This window comes from Brachycentrus maculatus, unplaced genomic scaffold (assembly GCF_059751285.1).
Source record: "Brachycentrus maculatus isolate JH-2025_06_01 unplaced genomic scaffold, ASM5975128v1 h1tg000105l, whole genome shotgun sequence".
NCBI classification, from domain to species: domain Eukaryota; kingdom Metazoa; phylum Arthropoda; class Insecta; order Trichoptera; family Brachycentridae; genus Brachycentrus; species Brachycentrus maculatus.
The window spans coordinates 3,039,630-3,061,911 of NW_028280859.1; the positions used below are offsets into that span (position 1 = coordinate 3,039,630).

A 22,282-nucleotide genomic window follows, 5' to 3' on the forward strand; every position below is an offset into this window, starting at 1 on the left:
GTGAAAAGCGGACAGAAAAATTTCTGATTCAGTTTGAAATTAAATAACTTTATATTTATAAGTAAAATATAACTTTGTTTTAAAATATCACTTTTTATATTAAATTATAACTTAATTATAATATCTGCCGGTTTTGAAACTAACCGCTTCTTTTTCAAGACTGATACTATTTTTTTATACCTTTGAATTTTTTTTCAAGAACTTGTTGAAATTAATAGACATATAGTAGTAGGACAGATAAAACTGACTACCCGTGATACCGCTTCTCCGCAGGGGTAGGCAGAGAGAATAGAACGCCATACCAATCTGTCTTTGCAAATGATCTCTTATCGCCTGTTTCACATTCATGCTTCTACTCTTTTTTTAATTACCTAACGTCCAAGTGACTCTGAAATCTAGCTACGGCTTATGCACCACCGCTTATCATGACCCTACTCAGGCTTTAATTTTTTATGTTTAATAAATAGCCTATGCCTGCTCGTGAGTGGATTTACTCTTTATGTTTAAAGAAGTTACTATAACTTCATGTAATTCGTGAATGAAAATTCTAGGCAAAAACACTCGCTATCTCGCAAGAGGCATGAGTTGCTTGTACTCATATATATATACACAACTTATATTTTTCGAGTATATGAGAGTAAATTTCATCCATTGAATTTTATAATGGCGACGTACAAATCGTAAGTGTACTGGCAAAAAACGTTAACTCAAAATTGCAATTTTGACTTAATAATGCATATTATAAAGTTTTAATCGTTCTATAAACTGGCAAAATACACTATGTAGTTTGAAATGTCATATTTATGTGGTTTTAAAGTAAATTCAACTTTGAGTTTAATAGCAAGTATTTTACTCAGGCTAAAAGTTTTAAATCACAGGGATTATTAAAACAGGAATTTTAGGTTTAACGTTTTTTGCCTGTATACTCACGATATTATCTCTAAAGATTAGTTTTTTTCCACAACTAACTCAAAACGATATTATTTTTAGCTCGACGTAAGAAAAAACTTGTGTGTATGGATATCGAACGAAATATTTTTATTCAATACAGAAAGTGAACAGAAGAAATAAATTTTACGAGTAACATGAACTCTGTATTTAACAAGAAGTAAAAATACGACACAATAATATCTATAAAAAGTTTGTTTACTGTTATTACTCGGAAAAGATGTTAACCTCTTTCTTCACGAAAAATCACTTCGTTTAATCCACTATATATGAAGAAAAAATATTGATGTCTCAACCCCTATGTGGGGTGAAATCCAACGAACGAAAGTTCGGACACACTTCAAAAATATTGTCAACGTATATAGGTCCATTCCAAAACGTTACATTTCCATTATAAATGATTTAAAGTAAACAGGAATTCCAGCTTGTAAAATTGTTAAGTTGTGGTGCTATTTTATAATTTCATATTGATCTCAGGATTGGTCACGTTTGGTCGCAACTTGAATTAAGATTTCATAGAATACATTAAACAGAAAAGATTTGCATTTAAAGGATTTTTTGTGCAATAATGAAATTGTTACTTTTTGGTGAGGACCTCCACATATGAAAGTTATGAAAATTCATTTTATTTTGTCTTGTACTGGTAGCTCGACTACTTGAAAAAAAGTTTCTTCGTGCAACATACCTTTCATGTGATAGGCGTCGTGGCGTAGTTGGGTAGATGCTCGACTGCGAAACTGGCTTCGTGGATTCGATTCCCGCCAATCGCAAAATAAATTCATGAAAGATTTATTTGTAAGTTGTCTGGATGTTTATGATGTATTTCTGAGGAAAAACCTCTAAAAGTGGAGACTTTGCGGGTTGATCCTTTAAATAATTTTAAAAAAATACATCAGTTTGTAATGACAATTAATTTAATTTTTTATAAATCACCATTTTGTATCGATTGAAGGTTTTTTTTTTATTGAGCATTTTTAAACACCACTTTTTCTTAAAATCTATTGTAACACTCGTTTCGATGCTTTTCGCATCATTTTCAAACACCGTATGTGAAGCTAAGTCTAAATTTTAGAATTGTGTCTTTGAGACGTTAAAGGATGAAGAGCGGCTTAGTTTCACATACCGTTTTTTGAAAATTAAGTGAGATAAATTGAAACACGTGTCACAATATATTTCAAGAAATTGTGGAATATCAAGTTAAAATTACCGATTAATCTTTTAATTTTATCAGTTATTTTATTCAAAATATTTTTAGTATCTACAAATCTGGATTTGTCCATCTAGAAGTTATTTATATCTACATCTTAACAAAGTTTTAAATGACACTCTTATTTAATTACAAATTATGGAATAAAAGAAAAAAAATTAAGTCATGGAAAATAAGGGTTTAGCTAAAATAGTGAAACCATTGTTATTATTATTAGTAATATAAGTGGTCAGTTTTTTTGTTGGAGAGAACTGCGTAATTAATTTTGAGATTGCAAAGTATAAATGTCTACAAAATTAATTAAATTATTTAAAATAATTATAGTAGTTATATGAAATAATAAAAATTGATTTATGTGTTTTTTAACAATAAATTACAACTTAATAATAAAACCCTTATCCGCAGCCCAGTGGTGCATAGGGCACTGGTTCATATAAACGCAGTGTTATCTTGATCGTTTACACATGAAGGAAAGGTGATCAGCCATCCGCTTCAGGTACCAGTCCAGGGTAATATTGAATAAATATTACAGTGAAAAAATCACTTATATTTATTTGACCTCCCCTGGGAATCGAACCCGGGACCTCCAGAATGGTAGCCGGGCGTGCTGACCATTACACTACGGAGGTGGACATTAAATAATAATAAAATAAAATAAATATTTATGATCGAACCACCAATTACTTATTAATATTATTATATTACGGAACCATTTTATGTAGATTCACCATTAATCTCTACATCAACTTTTTAATGGTCATGTTCTGCAAACAAGATCCTGAAAATTTCTCACGCCTTGTGGAATTTAAATTCGAGATTTTGGGGCCATCGACCCTCATAAATCGCCGTTGGACCTCCGGGCCAAGTGATAATGATCCTATATCATGTTTACTGAAATAGAAGCGAAGCCTTTCAGGTTCTACCCTGAAAATCTTGTCTGAATTCCACCCTATCAATGAATTCAATTCAAGGATGGTGATCGGCAGTATAATAAACATTTAAAACCTTTTCTTAGCACTTATGTTGTTTCGTTTTTATGTTTTATTATTGTTAGTTTTTTCTCTTCGTTTTTTAACATTTTTTACTGACTGAGCAATAATGAACCTTTGTGTTTTTAAATATAACTTAATATCGTGGGCGTACTGGAAAAAAAATCAACTCGAAAATATGCAAACTTGACTTAATGATGCAGTATTCAAAAGTTTTCAACGTTCTATTTACTGGCAAAATACAAAGTAGTTTGAAATGTGATGTTTATGTGGTTTTAAAAGTAAATTCATTTTTAAGTTTAATAACGGGTATTTTATTCAGTCTAAAGCTTTACATGACATGGGTTTTAGAGTTAACGATTTTTGCCAGTATACCAACGATATCTTAACAGACTGAAATGTGCGCTGAAATCAGTTTTAGCATATAAAAGCCTATCAGCTAAAGCTTAACTTGCAGTACGCAACGGAGTCCTCTAAAGCATGGAAGTGAAGCATGAAGTTGGCAAAAGAAGGATGAAAGTAGATAGAATGTAATATTAATGCGATCTCTCAGATGAATGTGCTGCAAAACGATATATATGATAAATGTTCGATAATTTGGCAGTACACAATGGAGTCCTTATTCTAACCCTAATGTACAGAAGTGAAGCATGGAGTTGATAAAAAAAGGAATAATAGTAGACTGAATGCACTCAAAATGTGATCTCTCAGGCTAATGTGCTGCAAGACGGTGTATTAAATAATGCAAGGCAAAAAACTTAGTCGATAAAATTACCTAAGTAATTTGTATTGAGATGGATTGGGTTTGGGCATGTGGAACATGAAAGAACAGTAAAAAAAATCATGAGGCGAATATATTTGGCAGAAGAAGACCGAGGAAAACTTGGCATGATAAAGTATTTCAAATACTTGAAAATGGTCAGGTCAGGAGTTTGTAGATTAATATGGTTATTTATATATAAAAATAAAACACTTTTGACAAGATCACTTTTGAGATTATTTCTGAATACGACTAGTTTCAATAACTAATCTGCAGGTGAAAATACAAAGCTGTTGTTGTTGATTTTTTATTTTCAGCCGTTGATGAAAATATCAGTAGTTCTTGAAACTAGTCATGTTACATTTATAAACTCAATAGTGGTTTTAAATAAGTGTTTTATTTTTTTTATTAAATTATTGACTTAGTTTAAACGTGTTATACAATATTTTTTTGTTGTTAATTAAACACTTGTAATAAACCACTTAATGAGTTTTATTATTATACACGACTAGTTTCGAAAACTTACACTTAAACTTACTAAGTGTTATACAGTGTCTGCTGGTGTAATGTTGCACCTGTTAACGTAAAATACAAATATTTAATAATGATTAAAGAAAACACTTGTTTTTTACCACTTGAGTTTTATTATAGACTACATGTTTCAGAAGTTAAACTTTCATCATTCAGGTCTGTATAATAACTTATCATTGACATGTATAATGGAAGTTTAACTTCTGAAACTATATTCTAATATAACTTCGTCTATAATAAAACTCAAGTGGTAAAAAACGAGTGTTTTCTTTAGTCATTGGAAGTTTAACTTCTGAAACATGTAGTCTATAATAAAACTCAAGTGGTAAAAAACAAGTGTTTTCTTTCATCATTGTAAGTGTTTTCTTTAATCATTGTAATTATTATACAGACCTGAATGATGGAAATTTAACTTCTGAAACATGTAGTCTATAATAAAACTCAGGTAGTAAAAAACGAGTGTTTTCTTTCATCATTGTAAGTGTTTTCTTTAATCATTGTAGTTATTATACAGACCTGAATGATGGAAGTTTAACTTCAGAAACAGGTAGTCTATAATAAAACTCAAGTGGTAAAAAACAAGTGTTTTCTTTAATCATTGTAACATGTCTTACCACAAAGTCAATGCCGAAACAATAAATAAAATATTTAATTATTTTAAACCGATCTAAAAATCAAACTCGTTCGACTTTCTGACCACTGTATTATAAAAGTTATCTAGTTAAAGTTACGAGAATTCCCAGTATTACGAAAAGGCTTTTAAAAATCCTCTCATTTTCGTATTTGTTTACACATACGAGAACCATATTTTATGAGAACATATTTATTTTAGTTTTGAAACTGAATTTACTAGATTCAACTTGTGAATAAATACGAGTTTAATTTTGTAACGTTAAAGCGATTTCGGTTATTTATCCGTCTGTTTAGTTGAGAATATTTATTAAAATGGGAAGTTTGTTCATAAAAGCTGGTTTCTTTATTATATAGGGTGTTTTTTTTGAGGTATAAAAATTTAAATTTCCCGCAAATCGATTGCATGGCAAATTGCAAATTGAGGCATGTTGCGCCATCTCGTTGAAACCGAAGCACTGTCACATCAATGTCATTCAACTAAGGTACGAAGAAGTCAGTAATCATGGTTCTGTAGCGCTCTTCATTGGTCGTAACATTCTGACCGGTATAGTCATTTTTAAAATATGGGCCAATGATTCCACCTGCCCATGAAGCACACCAAACAGTGACTTTTAAGGATGTAAGGGCGTCTCTAAAAGGCTTCCGGGTTTCTCCACTCTACATTCGGCAAATGTACTTATCGACATAGCCATTTAACCAAAAATGTGCCTCATCGGTGAACAAAATTTTGCGTTGAAAAAGAGAATCAAGCTGAATTTTGTTTTCGGCCCATTCACCGAACCTACAACGCGAATGGTCATTCAGTCTAATCATAGTGAAATGACAAACGTACATACTGACTACAAATCAGCTGTCAAATTGACAGTCTGTAGAAATTGTTTTATCAGTTTAAAAACCAAACCTTTAATGAAAAAACACCTTGTATATACATCGGGCTCTGTTCGGTAAAGTTGTAGTCTCCATCAATTGGAAAAGTTAATATCAAAATTAACATTCGTGGTCGAATCTGGCCTATTTTCTACTGTAATTTAAACATTTTAACCGAATGAATAAACAGAAGTTCTGTTTATTTTATTTAGTGGGTTTGTTTAGGTTTCTGGCAGGTTAGTCAAATATGTCCGATTTATGTATTTTATTTGTCGCTTAATTTATATAGCGTCGTTTACGTAAGAAATCTCCTCAAGAGCGCTTTACAATATACGGTAATATTGACACATTCTCAATATTTTTAATGTTTAATGCAGGGGTGCCCAAAGTGTGCGCCGCGGCGCCCTGGTGCGCCGTAGAAAGTAAAGAGGGGCGCCGTGAGTCGATCCTCTATCATTATCAGAAACCACAAATATTCTCGGAAACCTATAAAGCAGCAATTTATTTTTTGTGAGCTATCATATTTCTACCGCACTACTATAATTGCAGGTACCTACCTATTTCTTTCAACTATAATATATGAATATACTTATATAATCACATCGTCTTTTACAAATAGCTTACCAAAGTAGGGCGCCGTGACAAAATACTAAACTTGTAAGTGCGCCGCGGGCTGAAATATATTGGGAACCCCTGGTTTAATGGATTAACTTTGGTCATTTTTAATTTTTTTTTTTTACAAAAAATTTAGTAACCACTCACCGGTGGTTAAACAAAAATATTACTAACATTTTTGTATAAAAATAAAGGTAATTTTAACCAATTAATAGTTACTTTGTGGTTTTACATTTTATAATTAAAATATAACTTGTTTTAAAATCACTTTAATTATTTTATTTTAATGTCCACCGGTTTCGAAGCTAACCGCTTCTTTATAAAGACTGATTAATACTATTAGCAAGACTAATTAATACTAATAGTATTAATCAGTCTTGATAAAGAAGCGGTTAGAAACCGGCAGACATTAAAATTAAGTAAAAATAAAATATTTATAGTGATTTTAAAACACAGTAACATTTTATATATAGGTAAATTTAACATTTCAAAATAATATTACTTAAAAAAATTCTACACTACATTATATAAACTTTTGTTTGTGTATTAATTTTTAAATCAAACACAGATTTTTTGAGTCTACTAAGTTGTATTTTATTTTTAAAAAACACAAAGATTTGTGTTTGCTTTAAAATTAATACATTAATTGAAATGGAGTTCTTCAAATTAAACGCCAAATCAAAAAATTACATTTTTTTGTATTTAATTTTTTTGTTTATTTTTTTTTTCAGATTCTAGAAGACTTCTACCATTTCCACCACAACTCAGTGCGACGAAGGTCGATATCCCCGTCCAACTACTACCACAGAAAGCTCTCTGCAGACGAGAGAGTCCGGTGGGCGAAACAACAGAAGATCCTCTCGCGAAAGAAGAGGGACTTCATCTCCTTCGCCAGCCTTACTAGTACCACGCCCCAAGCGGTTCGAAGCGAACCCCCAACCGCCCAAAGCACTCAGACCACCACAGACAGTAGTCAAACCATCACTGGTGTCTCTGCAAACACCCAAAGCAGTTTAAATCCAAGGGCGACGGGAGACAGCCAAAGTTCTTCCACTAACGCCCGGAGCACTGTTCAGAATTCTATGCTCAGTACGGCTGGCCCTAATAGAACTGATAGAGATCTCTTGCTTCCGTTTTCACAGAGACTTACAAGTAATTCATACTTCCCGGGACCCGATACGGATTTTCCTCTCAACGATTCACGCTGGCCGCAGATGTGGTATTTGGTGAGTAGTTTATCTACATTTGTATTTCTTACTGATTTAATTCTGTCACAAAAATTAATACATTTGAATTATTATTTCGAGAAATAAAAATACTTTGTGTTCTGATCCACTCACATTTTCATTAACCAACTAGTTTCGGCAACAACCTGTTGCCCTCTTCAGGGTTTAATTTTTTACTGAACTAACTAATTTATTATAAACCCTGAAGAGGGCAACAGGTTGTTGCCGAAACTAGTTGGTTAATAAAAATGTGAGTGGAACAGAACACAAAGTATTTTTATTTCTCGAAATAATATATCAATATGATCCACAAAGTTAATGCTTTCAATATTCAAAACATTTGAATTCATTAACATTATTATTATATAAGAGACTATATTATTCACCCTACGGATAAGATGTCAATATTATAGATGTCTCAACTTGATATGAAACAGCAAATAATACATTTAAAAATTAATACCGGGCATTTAGAATTTTATTTAATTGTATTTTTATTGATTCGGCAGTTACTTTGTAAAAATTAAGATCTATCCATTTTTAATAAAGGTTTTGTTTGGTATACAACACGATTTATTAAAATCTGTTGTGACGCGTATTCCGATGCATTCCGCGTCATTATCAAACACCGTACGTGAAACGAAATCTATATTTTTGAGTTTTGTCAATAAGACGTTGAAGATTTTTTTTTTTTTCAGTGGGAATATGGATTGAAGGGGGAAAGCTTAAGTCATAGCCATATTGTTTATTAATGATTTTTTATTAATTATAAACTCATAATTGGTTTGTCATATTTTAAATTATGGGCTTATTATTAAAGGATATAGTGGTATTTACCAAGTAAAACTAATTTTAAATTATAAATGAATCGAATACCACCACAAAGTGCCGAACTAATAAGTGAAAAACTATTTTTCGTTGTTTTGAAATATTTTTTGCTAAACTGAATATTTTTAATGTGGTTTTACAAAATTTTATCCACTATCGTTCGACATTTTAGTAAAATATTCTCGCTATGTAAAATAATACAAAATTTATGAACATGTAGGAAATGGAACGGCTTCGCTTTAAACATCTTGCTTCAAGTACCTTCTGGAGGTAAAATCAGTTTTTCGTCTTTTTTCGTTTGCTGAACACAGCACGCTTTTCACGTGAGATCTATTGTGCTTTCTTTGTTTGGTATATTCAGCAAGCGTGTAGAAATGGACCACTACTTTTTTCGCGGACTCTTTTACACAAAGCTAAGAATAATATTCACCCGCTCAGTTTTCATTTATATCGTTGATTACATACTGCCAACGCTAAGTTTTAAAATATGCGAATAAACTCGGAATTACTGCTTCTTCAAACCCTCATCCTTACCCGATAGTGCATAGAGCACTGCATCATATAATCGTACTGTTATCTTGATTGTTAACACGCGAACGAAAGGTGATTAGCCCTCTGCTTCAGGTACTAGTCAAGAGTAATATTAAATAAATATTAGTGTAAAAAAATATTTTTTTCTTATTTGAACCTCCCCCCTGGGATTAAAATCCGGGACCTCCAGTACGGTAGCCGAGCGTGCTAACCATTTCACCTTGGATACGGACAGTTTAAAATTCACTTGGTAAAAAAACTTTTTCTTATAATCTATTATGTTATTTAAATCATATATGGTGTTTGAAAATGACGCGGAATGCATCGTACACGTGTCACAAAAGATTTTAAGAAATAGCGGTATTCACCAAGTAAAACTTAAATTAAAAATGTTTTTTCTCTACCTACCCCTGTAAGAACGCTGCGTGACTTTTTTGTTTGTTTTTTTATTCACTTATAAATGTCCACAAAAAATTACATTTTGTGGAAAAGTTTTCCTCGAGAATTCACTTTTCTCGCTTTAAGAAAGTTTTCAGGCGCTACAAAGATAACTTGTGTCACAGGATCGTGAGTGATGGGCCAAACGATAAGAATCGATTTATTCCTTCGCACAACAAAACTTACTTTGCCAGACAGGTGTCACTTTCGCGTCCTCTGCAAATATTATACCCCCCTTAATATCGGCCTCGCCAGTGGCGTATTCTTCTTCTTTTTCTTCTTCATGAGCCCTTTGTCCTTTTTTTGCTGAATATAGGCCTTTTCCCCTTCTTTCCATTTCCTCCGGCCGGTTGCTGCTTGCAGCCAGTTTCTACCCCCCACAGCAACTATGTCGTCGGACCATCTCTTTTGGGGTCTTCCGACACCTCTTTTGTTCTTCCAAGGTCTCCATCGTTAAAAATTGTGGTCCATCTTGTGGGTCCTGTGTTGCAATATGTCCTGCCCATAGTCATTTGAATTTTGGCACGCGAACCATGATATCATCTACTTTGGTTCTTTTCCTGGTGTCCTCATTTTTTTATTATCAAACCAAGCATGGATCTTTGAATGGATCTCTGTGTGTACTTGAGCTTCTCTGCATTTCTCTTTGTCAGAGCTATAGTCTCTAGTGCATATCGCTCAATCCTTTCAAGAACGTCATAAATAAAAAAAACTTGATTTTTCAGGAGAATGTTTTTAAAGTTTCAACATATAATACAATTTATTAAAAATAAATATCAAGCCACTTATTGAACTTTTTACTCTGCAACAAACTTTTTAGGTTAAACCTGAAGTTTTTTTCTCCATTTGAAAAATAATTAGTTTATTTTTTTTTTAAATAATAAAACAATACCTTTTCTTCAAAATGCAAAAACAACACTTTCTGCCACTGTAAATATTAAGTTAAAAATATGCCTTTTTTTCTGGGATATAGTACATTTTCTGGGCATTCCGAAGACATGCAAAACTGAAAGTTGACGATGTTTGATTTATGACGTTCTTGAAAGGAGTGAGCGATATGTGTTTTTAATCAGGGTAGGGAGTAGAGTTGGGTAAGGATAAGGCATAGTAGGCACTGGACTTGTTTCTATATGGAACGCGAGTAAGCCATGGTAGGCAATGTTTTTCTGCCTATATGGAATGCACGCCACTGGTCATCGCTTTAATACATTGATCACATATCGTTGGTAAAATGCGAAAACTTTCTCGGGCCTGTCTTATAACTTTGGCCCGTAACTGTGTTGACGTTTATCGGATTTTGAAATAAATTATTTTATCAAGTACTCCAAAGTTCACATTGCTACAAACTTACATAAGTAAGTTCGTCGCGCCGGTCCTCGCAGGGGTAGTTAGAGAGAATAGAATGCCACTCTGATTTGTCATTGCAAACAATCTGCTCTTTCACATTCATCATACATACCCGCCGATTATTCCGACTCTTAACCTGGCCACATTCAAGCCTTTTAATTACTTGATCATCCCAAGTTTTCTTCGGTCTTCCTCTGCTTCTATTCACCCTGCTGTTCACACTACATTCACCTCAACTATGTTTTTTTCTGTTTTTTCTTCACTCGTTCGATTAATATGCTGAAAACATCACATTTTTTTTTAAACTATCGATTCTATATGTATCTACAACCACAAAGCGAATTTCAATGATTCATATAAAAATAAACCCTACGTTCCAATTTTTATATCATTTTTAATATCCTTATTTATAATCTTGAAAAATAGAAAATACATTCCAACATAAATAAAGCTTTTAAATTACAATTTAAATCCAGAATATATACAGTTAATTGACCGTAATAAATACAAAATATTACTAACATTTTGTAAAAAAAAATATGTAAAAATGACTAACCACAAAGTAAATGCTTTAAATATTTTATTTTTTATTGATTCGGCATTAACTTTGTGGAATGACATGTTGATGTTAAAAAAAATTAAACACGTATAATAAACCACTTAATGGGTTTTATTTTTATACACGACTAGTTTCGAAAACGTACAGATGTTTTCATCAGTTTTTAATTTTCACCTGTAGTTGAAAACATCTGTAGTACGTTTTAGAAACTAGTCGTGTATAAAAATAAAACTCATTAAATGCTTTAAATATGAATAATATTGAGAATATAAGTTCTCCTGTAAAAATGTTTAAATGCAGATATAACAGTTAGTTAGGAGAGCAACGATGTGTTTAATACTCGGTTAATAGAATAAATCGTAAAAATGCCTTATTTCTAGCGTCGTAAACGAGATTCCCCCTTTTCAGAGCTTTTAAAAGATGTGGGTAACTCCACTTTTACACTCAGCGCCACGATTACGGAAGAAAATAGGGAATTATCACTCTGGAGGAATATGTAATGTTACATACTCAACCTATAAAGGATTGAGTAAGACTCGTTTCGTGTTTATAACAGCCAATAAAATCAATTTTTTCATTCAACATTCTCTTTTACAAAATTCGCCTTCGTAAAAATGTTGTTTTCGTAAGTTGGTAACGAATGACGTCAAAGAAACGAATCCACACTACTGCTATTACAGCTCTTTAAAGCAGATACACAAAGGGTTACGCCCCATATCACACCCGATGACGTAAATTTTGATGACTTAAAGCGGTGTCCATTTTTCGTTTTATTAAAATATCTAATGTTTAAACCTTCATATCTCCCTTACTTCTCTACAGATTTCAATAAGAATGTTACCGATAGTCTTGTGATTTTTCATAATAATTTATTAGCCAATAATAACACACCATGAGAATGATCCATTTATTTATTTATTGATTTGGCGTTTAATTTGCAGAACTCCATTTTAATCAACGTATTAATTTTAAATGAAACACAGATTTTTTGAGTCTACTAAGTTGTATTTTACTAACAATAATAATAATAATAAAACCCTTATCCGCACACCAATGGTGCATAGGGCACTGCTTCATATAAACGCAGTGTTATCTTGATCGTTTACACATGAAGGAAAGGTGATCAGCCCTCCGCTTCAGGTACCAGTCCAGGGTAGTATTGAATAAATATTTCAGTACAAAAAATACTTATATTTATTTGACCCCCCTGGGAATCGAACCTGGAACCTCCAGAACGGTAGCCGAGCGTGCTGACCATTACACTACGGAGGCGGACAAAAACACACAAAAACACATAAAAAAATTAATATTGTGACAATGATCCATGCACCTAATAGCCCTGGAAACACAATGTTCTATCTCCAATTAGAGCAATTCCCTCCTATCTTGATCAGCCGAAACGGTGCGTTGTCGCCGGTTATATCAATTATTTCCCCCCGCCAATCAATCAACGCTGCTCGTCTGGAAGATGGATTGGCCGCACTGTTTGCGAGATGAGAAGTTTCATATAAATTAATGAGAAAGTTGATTGAAAGTTTCCGCACAAAAAGTTGGTAGCTCTTTGTGATGATAACTACCCGGGATTAATTAGATGTCAAAATGAGGTATGTTTTTGAGGTTACGAATCGTTCTTTTTATTAAAAGGTGAGAAAATGATGAGTCGTTTGTCTTGTGTCAACTGACGAGAGGAAAATAAAGAAAATTCTATTTCAAAATAAAGATATTTTATTTATTTACGACATTTTATAGGAGTTATTTTCATATTATTTTTGGACATCTCATCAAAGATGAAGAAGAGTAATAGAATAATTTATTTTTCATCTCACCAATAGATGTCTCTAGTGAAGTTCTAGTGATTCAAGAATAATGTTTCAAAGTTGGTTCATATATATGTATACAAAATCCAAGATTTTGGTAGTGTGGCTGTCAATAATGGGTAGAATTGGTGAATGTTACACGTGTGTAAAGTGATCACTTAAATCAGCTTATGACGGTCGTCAGCCCCGTAAATGCCCAGACTTCCATATTTTTCTTCATCTTTGATGAGATGTCAAAAAATATTATTTTATTTATTGTTTCGGCATTAACTTTGTGCTAAGACATGAAATTGTAAAAGAAATGCACCTCAGAAATTGATCCTTTTTTATTTTAGTTTTACTTACCGTATTTCTATATAACGGTGTTTGAAAATGGTGCGGAATGCACCGAAACACGTGTCACTATAGATTTTTTGAAATAGTGGTATTTACTTAGTAAAACTTATATTAAAAGTGGATTGATTTTATCACAAAGTGACTGCCGAATCAATTAATGAAACGAAAAAAAATATTTTTTCTTGAATGCTTTTTGCAGATACTTTGTGGCACATTTTATAAACTTTATAAAATGAAATAACCTTGTTTTTACCACTTTTTATTGGTACACTTTTTCCAACCGCTTTTTTTTAAATCACATTTCATATGGTGTAGGTACGGAGTGCGTGGAAGTTTTTGCATCGTAAGGGAAGGGTTATTGACTATAACCTAACTATGAGTAATTTAATGTTTTAGAATTAGTACATAAACCCTGATGATGACAAGGTTCTTGTCGAAACCAGTTGGAAAAAGTGTACCAATAAAAAGTGGTTAAAACAAAGTTGTTTTATTTTATAAAGGAAAAAATTATGTTGGACGTGTATAAAGTGATATTTTAAAGCAGGCTATGATAGATCGTAATCCGTGCAAATAAACTGACAGTATGCATTTTTTCCATAAAGGAATATATTGAGAATAATTTTCAAACATCCTTTTCAGGAACTCTCAAATTACCGCATTCAAACTAGCTGGATCCTTCCCTTGAAGGGAAGAAAAATAAAAATATTTACTCTATTCAGGTAGCCTTTCAAAAAGCAGGGAACGCGAAGAGGCTTTACGATATTGAATGTTTAATTAAAAGCGAAAACTCATGAAAAATGAAGAATATTTTTAATTAAATGCTGATGGGGGTTTTAATGCGAAGTCTCCGAGAGGAGATTCAAGAGGGATGGAGGACTCTTCGTTTTATATGAAAACAATTTGTACCGAGAGACGCAGCCCTCAATGAAAAGATTTGTATTGCTAAAACTCAAAAGATTAAAATAAATACTCATTCAATTACCAAAATGGTGATCTTTTCACGAGAAAATAAAACGTACTCCTTGAGAATTCCCCAATTTTAATTAAGACCACTTCTTACCTTTGATTTAAATATAATGTCAAAGGTCTCCAGAAATGAACAATAATATATATTTATATATATATATATATATATATATATATATATATATATATATATATATATATATATATATATATATATATATATATATATATATATATGTATATATATATATATATATATATATATATATATATATATATATATATATATATATATATATATATATATATATATATATATATATATATATATATATATATATATTAAAATATATTTGTGATTTTTAAATGCACCAGCAAAGCTTAAAAATTGACGTGGGCAAGATGTATTGAATATTTCAGGAGTTTGGGAACAAAGATGGAAGCGTATGCTTCATTAGGTAGATATTGCTTCAAAGGAATAAAATTATAAAGGATTCATAATTGAATTTGTATTAGAAGATATCCTTTTATATAAAGTAATGCTGAAAATAATAGGGTTTCGACGAATCGGGGATAACGTTAAATATCTATGTATTGTATTTAAACGATGCTTTTAATATGATATTAAATGAATAAATACATGTTAATTATCTGTTTTATAAATAAAAAAATATCAAACGGCTTGCCATTAGTCAACATGATGATTACGTCTCAAAATGTAAATCTCATACCCTGCTCCAACTTTTGTATATTAAAAGCATTGTTTACTTTGTGGTATGGAAAAAAATTATTCTCCTTATCATTCATCGTTTATTGAAAGTGGTATTATACAACGTGAACGATGAATGATAAGGAGAGTGTAATATCAATATTATTTATGAGCATTATCGATAAAATTAAGGTAAAATAAAAGAAAGGTGTGTTGGGATGGTTTGGGCATGTGAATCGAATGAGTGGGGAAAGGATATTTAAATAAATTAATGAGGCGAATGCGGTTGGTAATAAAAGCAGGAGAGGCCGAGGAACTAAGCATTATTAGTTATTTGAAATACTTCAATGTGGCCAGGTCAGGAGTCAGAGAATAATCGGTGTTTATGGATGAGAAGATATACCATAATACAGGTATATGGAAAAGGCAAAAATTTGTTAGCAGTGTCAGAAAAATGTGGCGTTCTATTCTCTCTGCTTACCTCTGGGGGGAGGCGGCACTATGGTTAGTTAGTTAGTAAGTTTATTGTGCTTCAATTGACACCTTCTTTCACATGCTAATTCTCGACCATCTCAAGTGTTTTTTTTTGTTGATTGGCAGCACAGTCAAAAGGGATCAGGGATGATGAGTGATTGGAAACATATTTAATAACGGACTTTTAGTAAAATCATTGACTTGTGTATTTATTAGTTGTTAATTATTATTAATTGCCTTTTTAATTTCTAATATTTCTAAGTCATCTAATTTAAGTCCTCTATTGTATGTGTGTTATATATTTAGACCTTTATTTTTATCAAATGAGTGATTATTTTATATTAAATGTTTGGCTAATTCAGAATAATTTTTATTATTAAGGTAACCTTAAGATCTACCTAAGCTTCTTTCCCTAACCTAACCCTAACCTTTCTCTCAAAATATTTTAAATATTGTTTAGTAGATAGAGTTTTAGTATTAATCAGTCTTGATAAAGAAGCGGTTAGCTTCGAAACCGGTAGACATTATAATTAAGTTATAATTAAATATTTAAAGTGATTTTAAAACAAAGTTACATTTGAATTATGAGTAAAAATAATTTAATATTCGTATTTGAATAGGTCCCGCGGGATATCAAGGTTCTGATTTCCTGTTGGGAGCTCGAAGCGCCGGAAGCGCTGCATTCATGAAAGTGGCAGTCAAATTTCCTGCTTGTATCTGAATATATCGGTTGCTAAATTGCTTTCTTGTTCTCTTCCTCCGGATTCCGGAACGAAATTTGATCTATTCACTGCGAATGCGCGTTATTTGCTACAAATCGGGAATATTACTGCCGTAATAATAAACTTCTCCTTAGGAAATGATGTAATATTTTTCTCTAAAATATGTTGTGTACGTTCATCTAAGAACTCATCAGTTTAAGGGCTAAAATAGTTAACATTAATACAAAAATTGACATGAATTCAATTTTTTTAGTATTTTTTTATTCATCAGATACTAGACGCCCTACGGATGATAAAATAAATTACAACATTTTGAGTGTGTCCAAATACTTGTTCACAGATCTGTATTATTTCCAATCAGGAGCTTTTTTTCTCAAATAATTTTGAAATAACTTCTTATTTGATTTTTTTACTCCTTACCTTTCAAAAACTCTTTGTTATTGAAAGATAAGGAGTCTTTTCAAAACCATATATTTATATTTTTAAATATATATATATATATATATATATATATATATATATATATATATATATATATATATATATATATATATGTATATATATATATATATATATATATATATATATATATATATATATATATACATTTATATATACATTTATATATATATATATATATATATATATATATATATATATATATATATATATATATATAACGTGGTAATATTTTTCTTTTGTAAATTGGGTGTAAATAATATGTAAAGTGGGTGTATAATAATAAAATAAACAATGTGTTGCTTTGTAATTAAAGAAACGACAATAAAAGTTTATTCTTAATAATTCTTTACAATAATTTTTATATCTATCTGATTCTGACAGTTAATAATATTATATTTTTTCTATCGGATCTCTTTTGTTTAATTCTGTGCGACGCATGCGACATCTGGTGGTAGAACTGTTTTATGTAGGTACTATTTGTAAGTACTTAATAAAATGTATAGGTAGGTACCTAGTTATTTTATTACATATATATATATATATATATATATATATATATATATATATATATATATATATATATATATATATATATATATATATATATATATATATATATATATATATATATATATATATATATATATATATATATATATATATATATATATATATCTTTATATATTTATATATAAATAAATATATATATATATATATATATATATATATATATATATATATATATATATAGATTTTTTTTTTTCTAAACCATATATTTATTTCGAAGAAAAACTTTTTTTTTTTTAATATTAAAATGTGTTTTTAAAAAAATCAATTACGTCAATTGATAACAGGGTTTTGAGAAAATTAAGTTGCTGGCTATTAATAACTAACTAAGCCTTAACATAATGCAGTTGTCTCTAGGTACCTACTGTCGGCAATTCTAGCGCTTTTTGCACATTTATTCTTCATATATTCTTACTACTGAATAGGCCCAAGAAAACGCTTTGCATTTATGTATATGTGGAAAATTATTTTTCTATTTCTGATTTCGTACAAAGGTAGATTAGCATATTTTCCAAACGCCTTTTATCGCCAGTATTTCCTATAAGGTACGAGTGCACTTCTCGAACATTTTAGAACCTGTTTTAAATAATGTTTTATTTATTTGACGCTCTACTGAAATGTACTGCGCTATTTTTAACTCTTTTGAATGAAGTTGTATCGGAATTTTGAATATATGAACATCATGAAATAACTTGAACAGCGACTATTCTGCTCCATAACACTTGAAGTTTAAACCTAAGCTTTAAGTTTTTTAGTTAAGACTAGCTTGTACTCGGCCACGAGTTGTTGTGGCTCAGTCTGGTGAAATGAAATAGAAAGCACTCATTTCATATATATTTTAATGAAACTTATTAAATAGTCATTTTTAAAATTTAATGAATTTTAAATTATTTTTTGACATCTCATCAAAGATGAAGAAGAATATGGAAGTCTGGGCATTTACGGGGCTGACGACCGTTATAGGCTGGTTTAAGTGATCACTTTACACACGTGTAACATTCACCAATTCTACCCATTATTGACAACCACACTACTCAAATTCTTGGAAGTTCTATATATATGAACTAATTTAGAAACCTTGTTCTTGAATCACTAGAAGTTCGCTAGAGACATCTATTGGTGTGATGTAAAGAAGCTTTTTACTAAGCAGAAACTCTTATATTAGTATGTGAGGTCCGAATCCCGGATTATAATCACACACATGAGAAACGCCAGAAAATATCATTTTCATTTTTATTATTTAAACTTATAATTTGACCAGATAATTTATTTACAACATTTTGACTGTGTCCAAATACTTATTCACAAAATCTGGATTATCTACAATTAAAATAACTCCTGTAATTGGAGATAATCCAGATTTTGTGAAAAAGTATTTGGACACACTCAAAATGTTGTAAATGAATTTTAAAAATGAAACTTATTAAATAGTCGTATCAATTTATAGGTCCGCCAAGAACGCCATCCATTGAAAGTAATTCGACCTGGCCATTCCCATACAAACGATTTTTCGACTGTTCCTTTTAGTTTTTCCCATTTATCTTTTATACAATACCACCTTAGTATTGAGACAAATATTATTTTTTTTCGATTATTTATTTATCTAACGAAGGGCAATTGATTCATATACATTTTATACTGTTTATACATATACATATTACCAAGAATCCATAATCTTGGTAACGAGTGAAGCTGCAGACATTTTTTCCAACTCCCTATCTGCGTATAAACAAGCATTACGTAATAGTTTTCTGTCAGCTAGAGTCTAGCTCAGGATGAATAGTCTAGCTGCTAGACTATTCATGTAATTTTTGTAATGTAGATCATACTTTCTTGTTATTTTATGTATCTGAATCTTCTTGTCTTATACTTTGAACAATTCTATATTTTGTTTGTAACTTATACTTATAACAACTCTATGTTTTTTGTAACTTGTACTTATAAAATTTCTATATTTTTTTGTAACTTGTACTTATAAAATTTCTATTTTTTTTGTAACTTATACTTATAACAGCTCTTATTTTTTTGTCACTTGATTTTTGTCACTTGTAAAAGCCCTCGGGCGGTTGTGTGAATAAATAAATAAGTATCGTATCGTACATATACATATCGATCATTATACACAGTCCGCCTCCGTAGTGTAATGGTCAGCACGCTCGGCTACCGTTCTGGAGGTCCCGGGTTCGATTCCCAAGGGGGGTAAAATAAATATAAGTGATTTTTTCACTGTAATATTTATTCAATATTACCATGGACTGGTACCTGAAGCGGAGGGCTGATCACCCTTCCTTCTTGTGTAAACGATCAAGTTAACACTGCGTTTATATGACACAGTGCCCTATGCACCATTGGGGTGCGGATAAGGGTTTTATTATTTATTATTATTATTGTACATATTCACTTAATTCGTTAACCATTACATTTCAAAGGCCGGTAAAAACCTTTATCAGTTTCATTGTCATTTTATTTCATATTTTTCATAATTTGATTTATTAAATGTTTTTATAATTATATTCACACTGCATCATAAATCAACATGACTGTAGATTAATTTTTTAGAGTGTTTTTATTGTGTAATATTCGAAAATAAAATAAATATCCCGATTTTCGCTAACGCATACTTTTGATGGTAATAGAATAAACATTTTATATTTTGACAAGTCTACTGTAAATTTAGCTTGATTCACTGTGGAAAAAACAAATAATTTGTTTCAGAATGGCCATTTTTTAACTTGTACGCGTCGCTCGTAATGTTTTTTTTTTGTAAATAAAATTTTGATTGACTGCCTTCAAACGTAAACAATGGTTTTTGATGTATACATCAAATTTTTGTACATTACACGCAAAAAATCACTCAATTTTGTTGTTAATTAATGAAACAGGTTTGTTTTATTTAAACGGTAAGTGCTTCAATGGTTTTTGGAGTCTGGATATATTTGCTCAGTAATTACCGATTGTTTTTTGTTTTTGTTTTATCAATGATAACATATTAATTTTTATTACCTTTTTACACTATTTCGAAAAAACACAGGGTAAAAAAAGAGAGAAAAATTTACTATGCGCAGAGAAGTATGCGGAGGGTTAATATAATTTTTACAACTAAAATTTTTGAAGTATCTTTTTAAATAAAAGAAAGATACAATAGGCAAAAATGAATTCTATTTTTCATATGTTTTTAATTGATTACAAGAAAATCTATCCACCATTCTTGATTTTTATTTTAGACCGGACTTTTATTTCCAGACTGAAAATATCAGTTTTTTTTTAATAATTTTTTTGTTGTGATTTCTTGATAGATTTTCACTCCAAATTATTAAACAAAACTGTTTAAAGATATATTTACCAAAAAAATGCCTATTAAGTGACTTTTTTTTCATAATTTTATAGTTAATTTGTAGATTTTTAATTTTTTCGCACGAAAATCAAAAATGTTCATGTAATTTTTAAAAAAATACAAATTTATTTAAAATTAAATTATATAGGTACATAACACTTACAATAATCAAAAACCAAAAAAAAAAACAGTACCAACTTTGTTGTTCCTTCTTTTTTTACTGCTTCAATCCGTTTTGGCATCGATTTTTTTGTATTTTTAGAAAAAAATTTAGAAAAAAAAATTGTTCGCTAAATAGGCAATTTTTTTATATATCATTATTAAGCAGTGTTGTTTAATAATTTTGACTGAAAATTTATCGAGAAATCACAACAAGAAATATTATTTAAAATAACTGATATTTTCTGTCTGGAATGATTTGAGTACTCGCTACTGTACATATCGTAGTCATACAGGAGAAAGTGACCAAGTGCATTTTTTACAATTACGTGATCATTGTCTATTTGATATCTTACTAGCTTAATATTGCCCTGAAAAAAATCCCAAAGGATTTTAAACTTGGAAGTAAAATATATTGTGTTTTGAATATTGAAAGCATTAACTTTGTGGATCATATTGATATATTATTTCGAGAAATAAAAATACTTTGTATTCTGATCCATTCACAAATGTGAGTGGATCAGAATACAAAGTATTTTTATTTCTCGAAATAATATATAAAATATATTGACTTGTTAAAAATGACCAACTGTATTGATGTTTATTTTCTTGCCAAGCAAAAGTGACTTAAATGGCTCTCCTGAACATTTTACGTTTTGTTAGTTGGTCACTTTCACCTGTACGACTACGATATAACCACACTCCCAACATGATAACATAAAAATAAGGAATGCAATTATATAGGGCATTTACTATCCTGACGAACGGCGGCCAGTTAATAATCTCAGAGCGGTAAAAATACACTAAAACAAATTATACTCCAAGTAAATTTGTCACTTTGAGAAGCTCAGTTGTATGCGCGGTATTCCGGAAGCAATAATGCGAGAGTCCCCGGCTGCTTCCCATTCCTCTTATTATGACGCTTCGCGCTTTTTGCTTTGCTGAGGGCCCTCCTCCCCGATACATTAAGTCCTTTACTTACGTGATTTCGACTAACGTTTATTCGTACTTACACGATTTGAAAATAAAAATAAATTGATTAATATCATTTCATTTATTGAATATACATAAACATATTAACTATCTGTATTTTGGCTATGTATTTGCGCTCGGTATTTTTTCCGATTTTTTTTTTTAAAAATGGATTGACCCATAAAACCTTTACTTTTTAAGACTTGTTTAATATACTTGTATGTCCTTTATTCTTTAAAACAAATTATTGCATAACACAAATATACCATAAAAGACACAATCACT

At 30.6% G+C, this 22,282-nt stretch overlaps 1 protein-coding gene across 1 annotated transcript in view; it reads left to right on the forward strand.

Moving 5' to 3' along the window:
* The window catches only part of LOC148310156 (furin-like protease 1), a 518,091-nt gene that overhangs the window by 429,789 nt on the left and 66,020 nt on the right, over positions 1 to 22,282 (forward strand). The window contains exon 3 of the mRNA XM_088259007.1: positions 7,282 to 7,776. Within this exon, the coding sequence (XP_088115133.1) occupies positions 7,282 to 7,776 (495 nt within the window). The remainder of the gene's footprint in view (positions 1 to 7,281; positions 7,777 to 22,282) is intronic.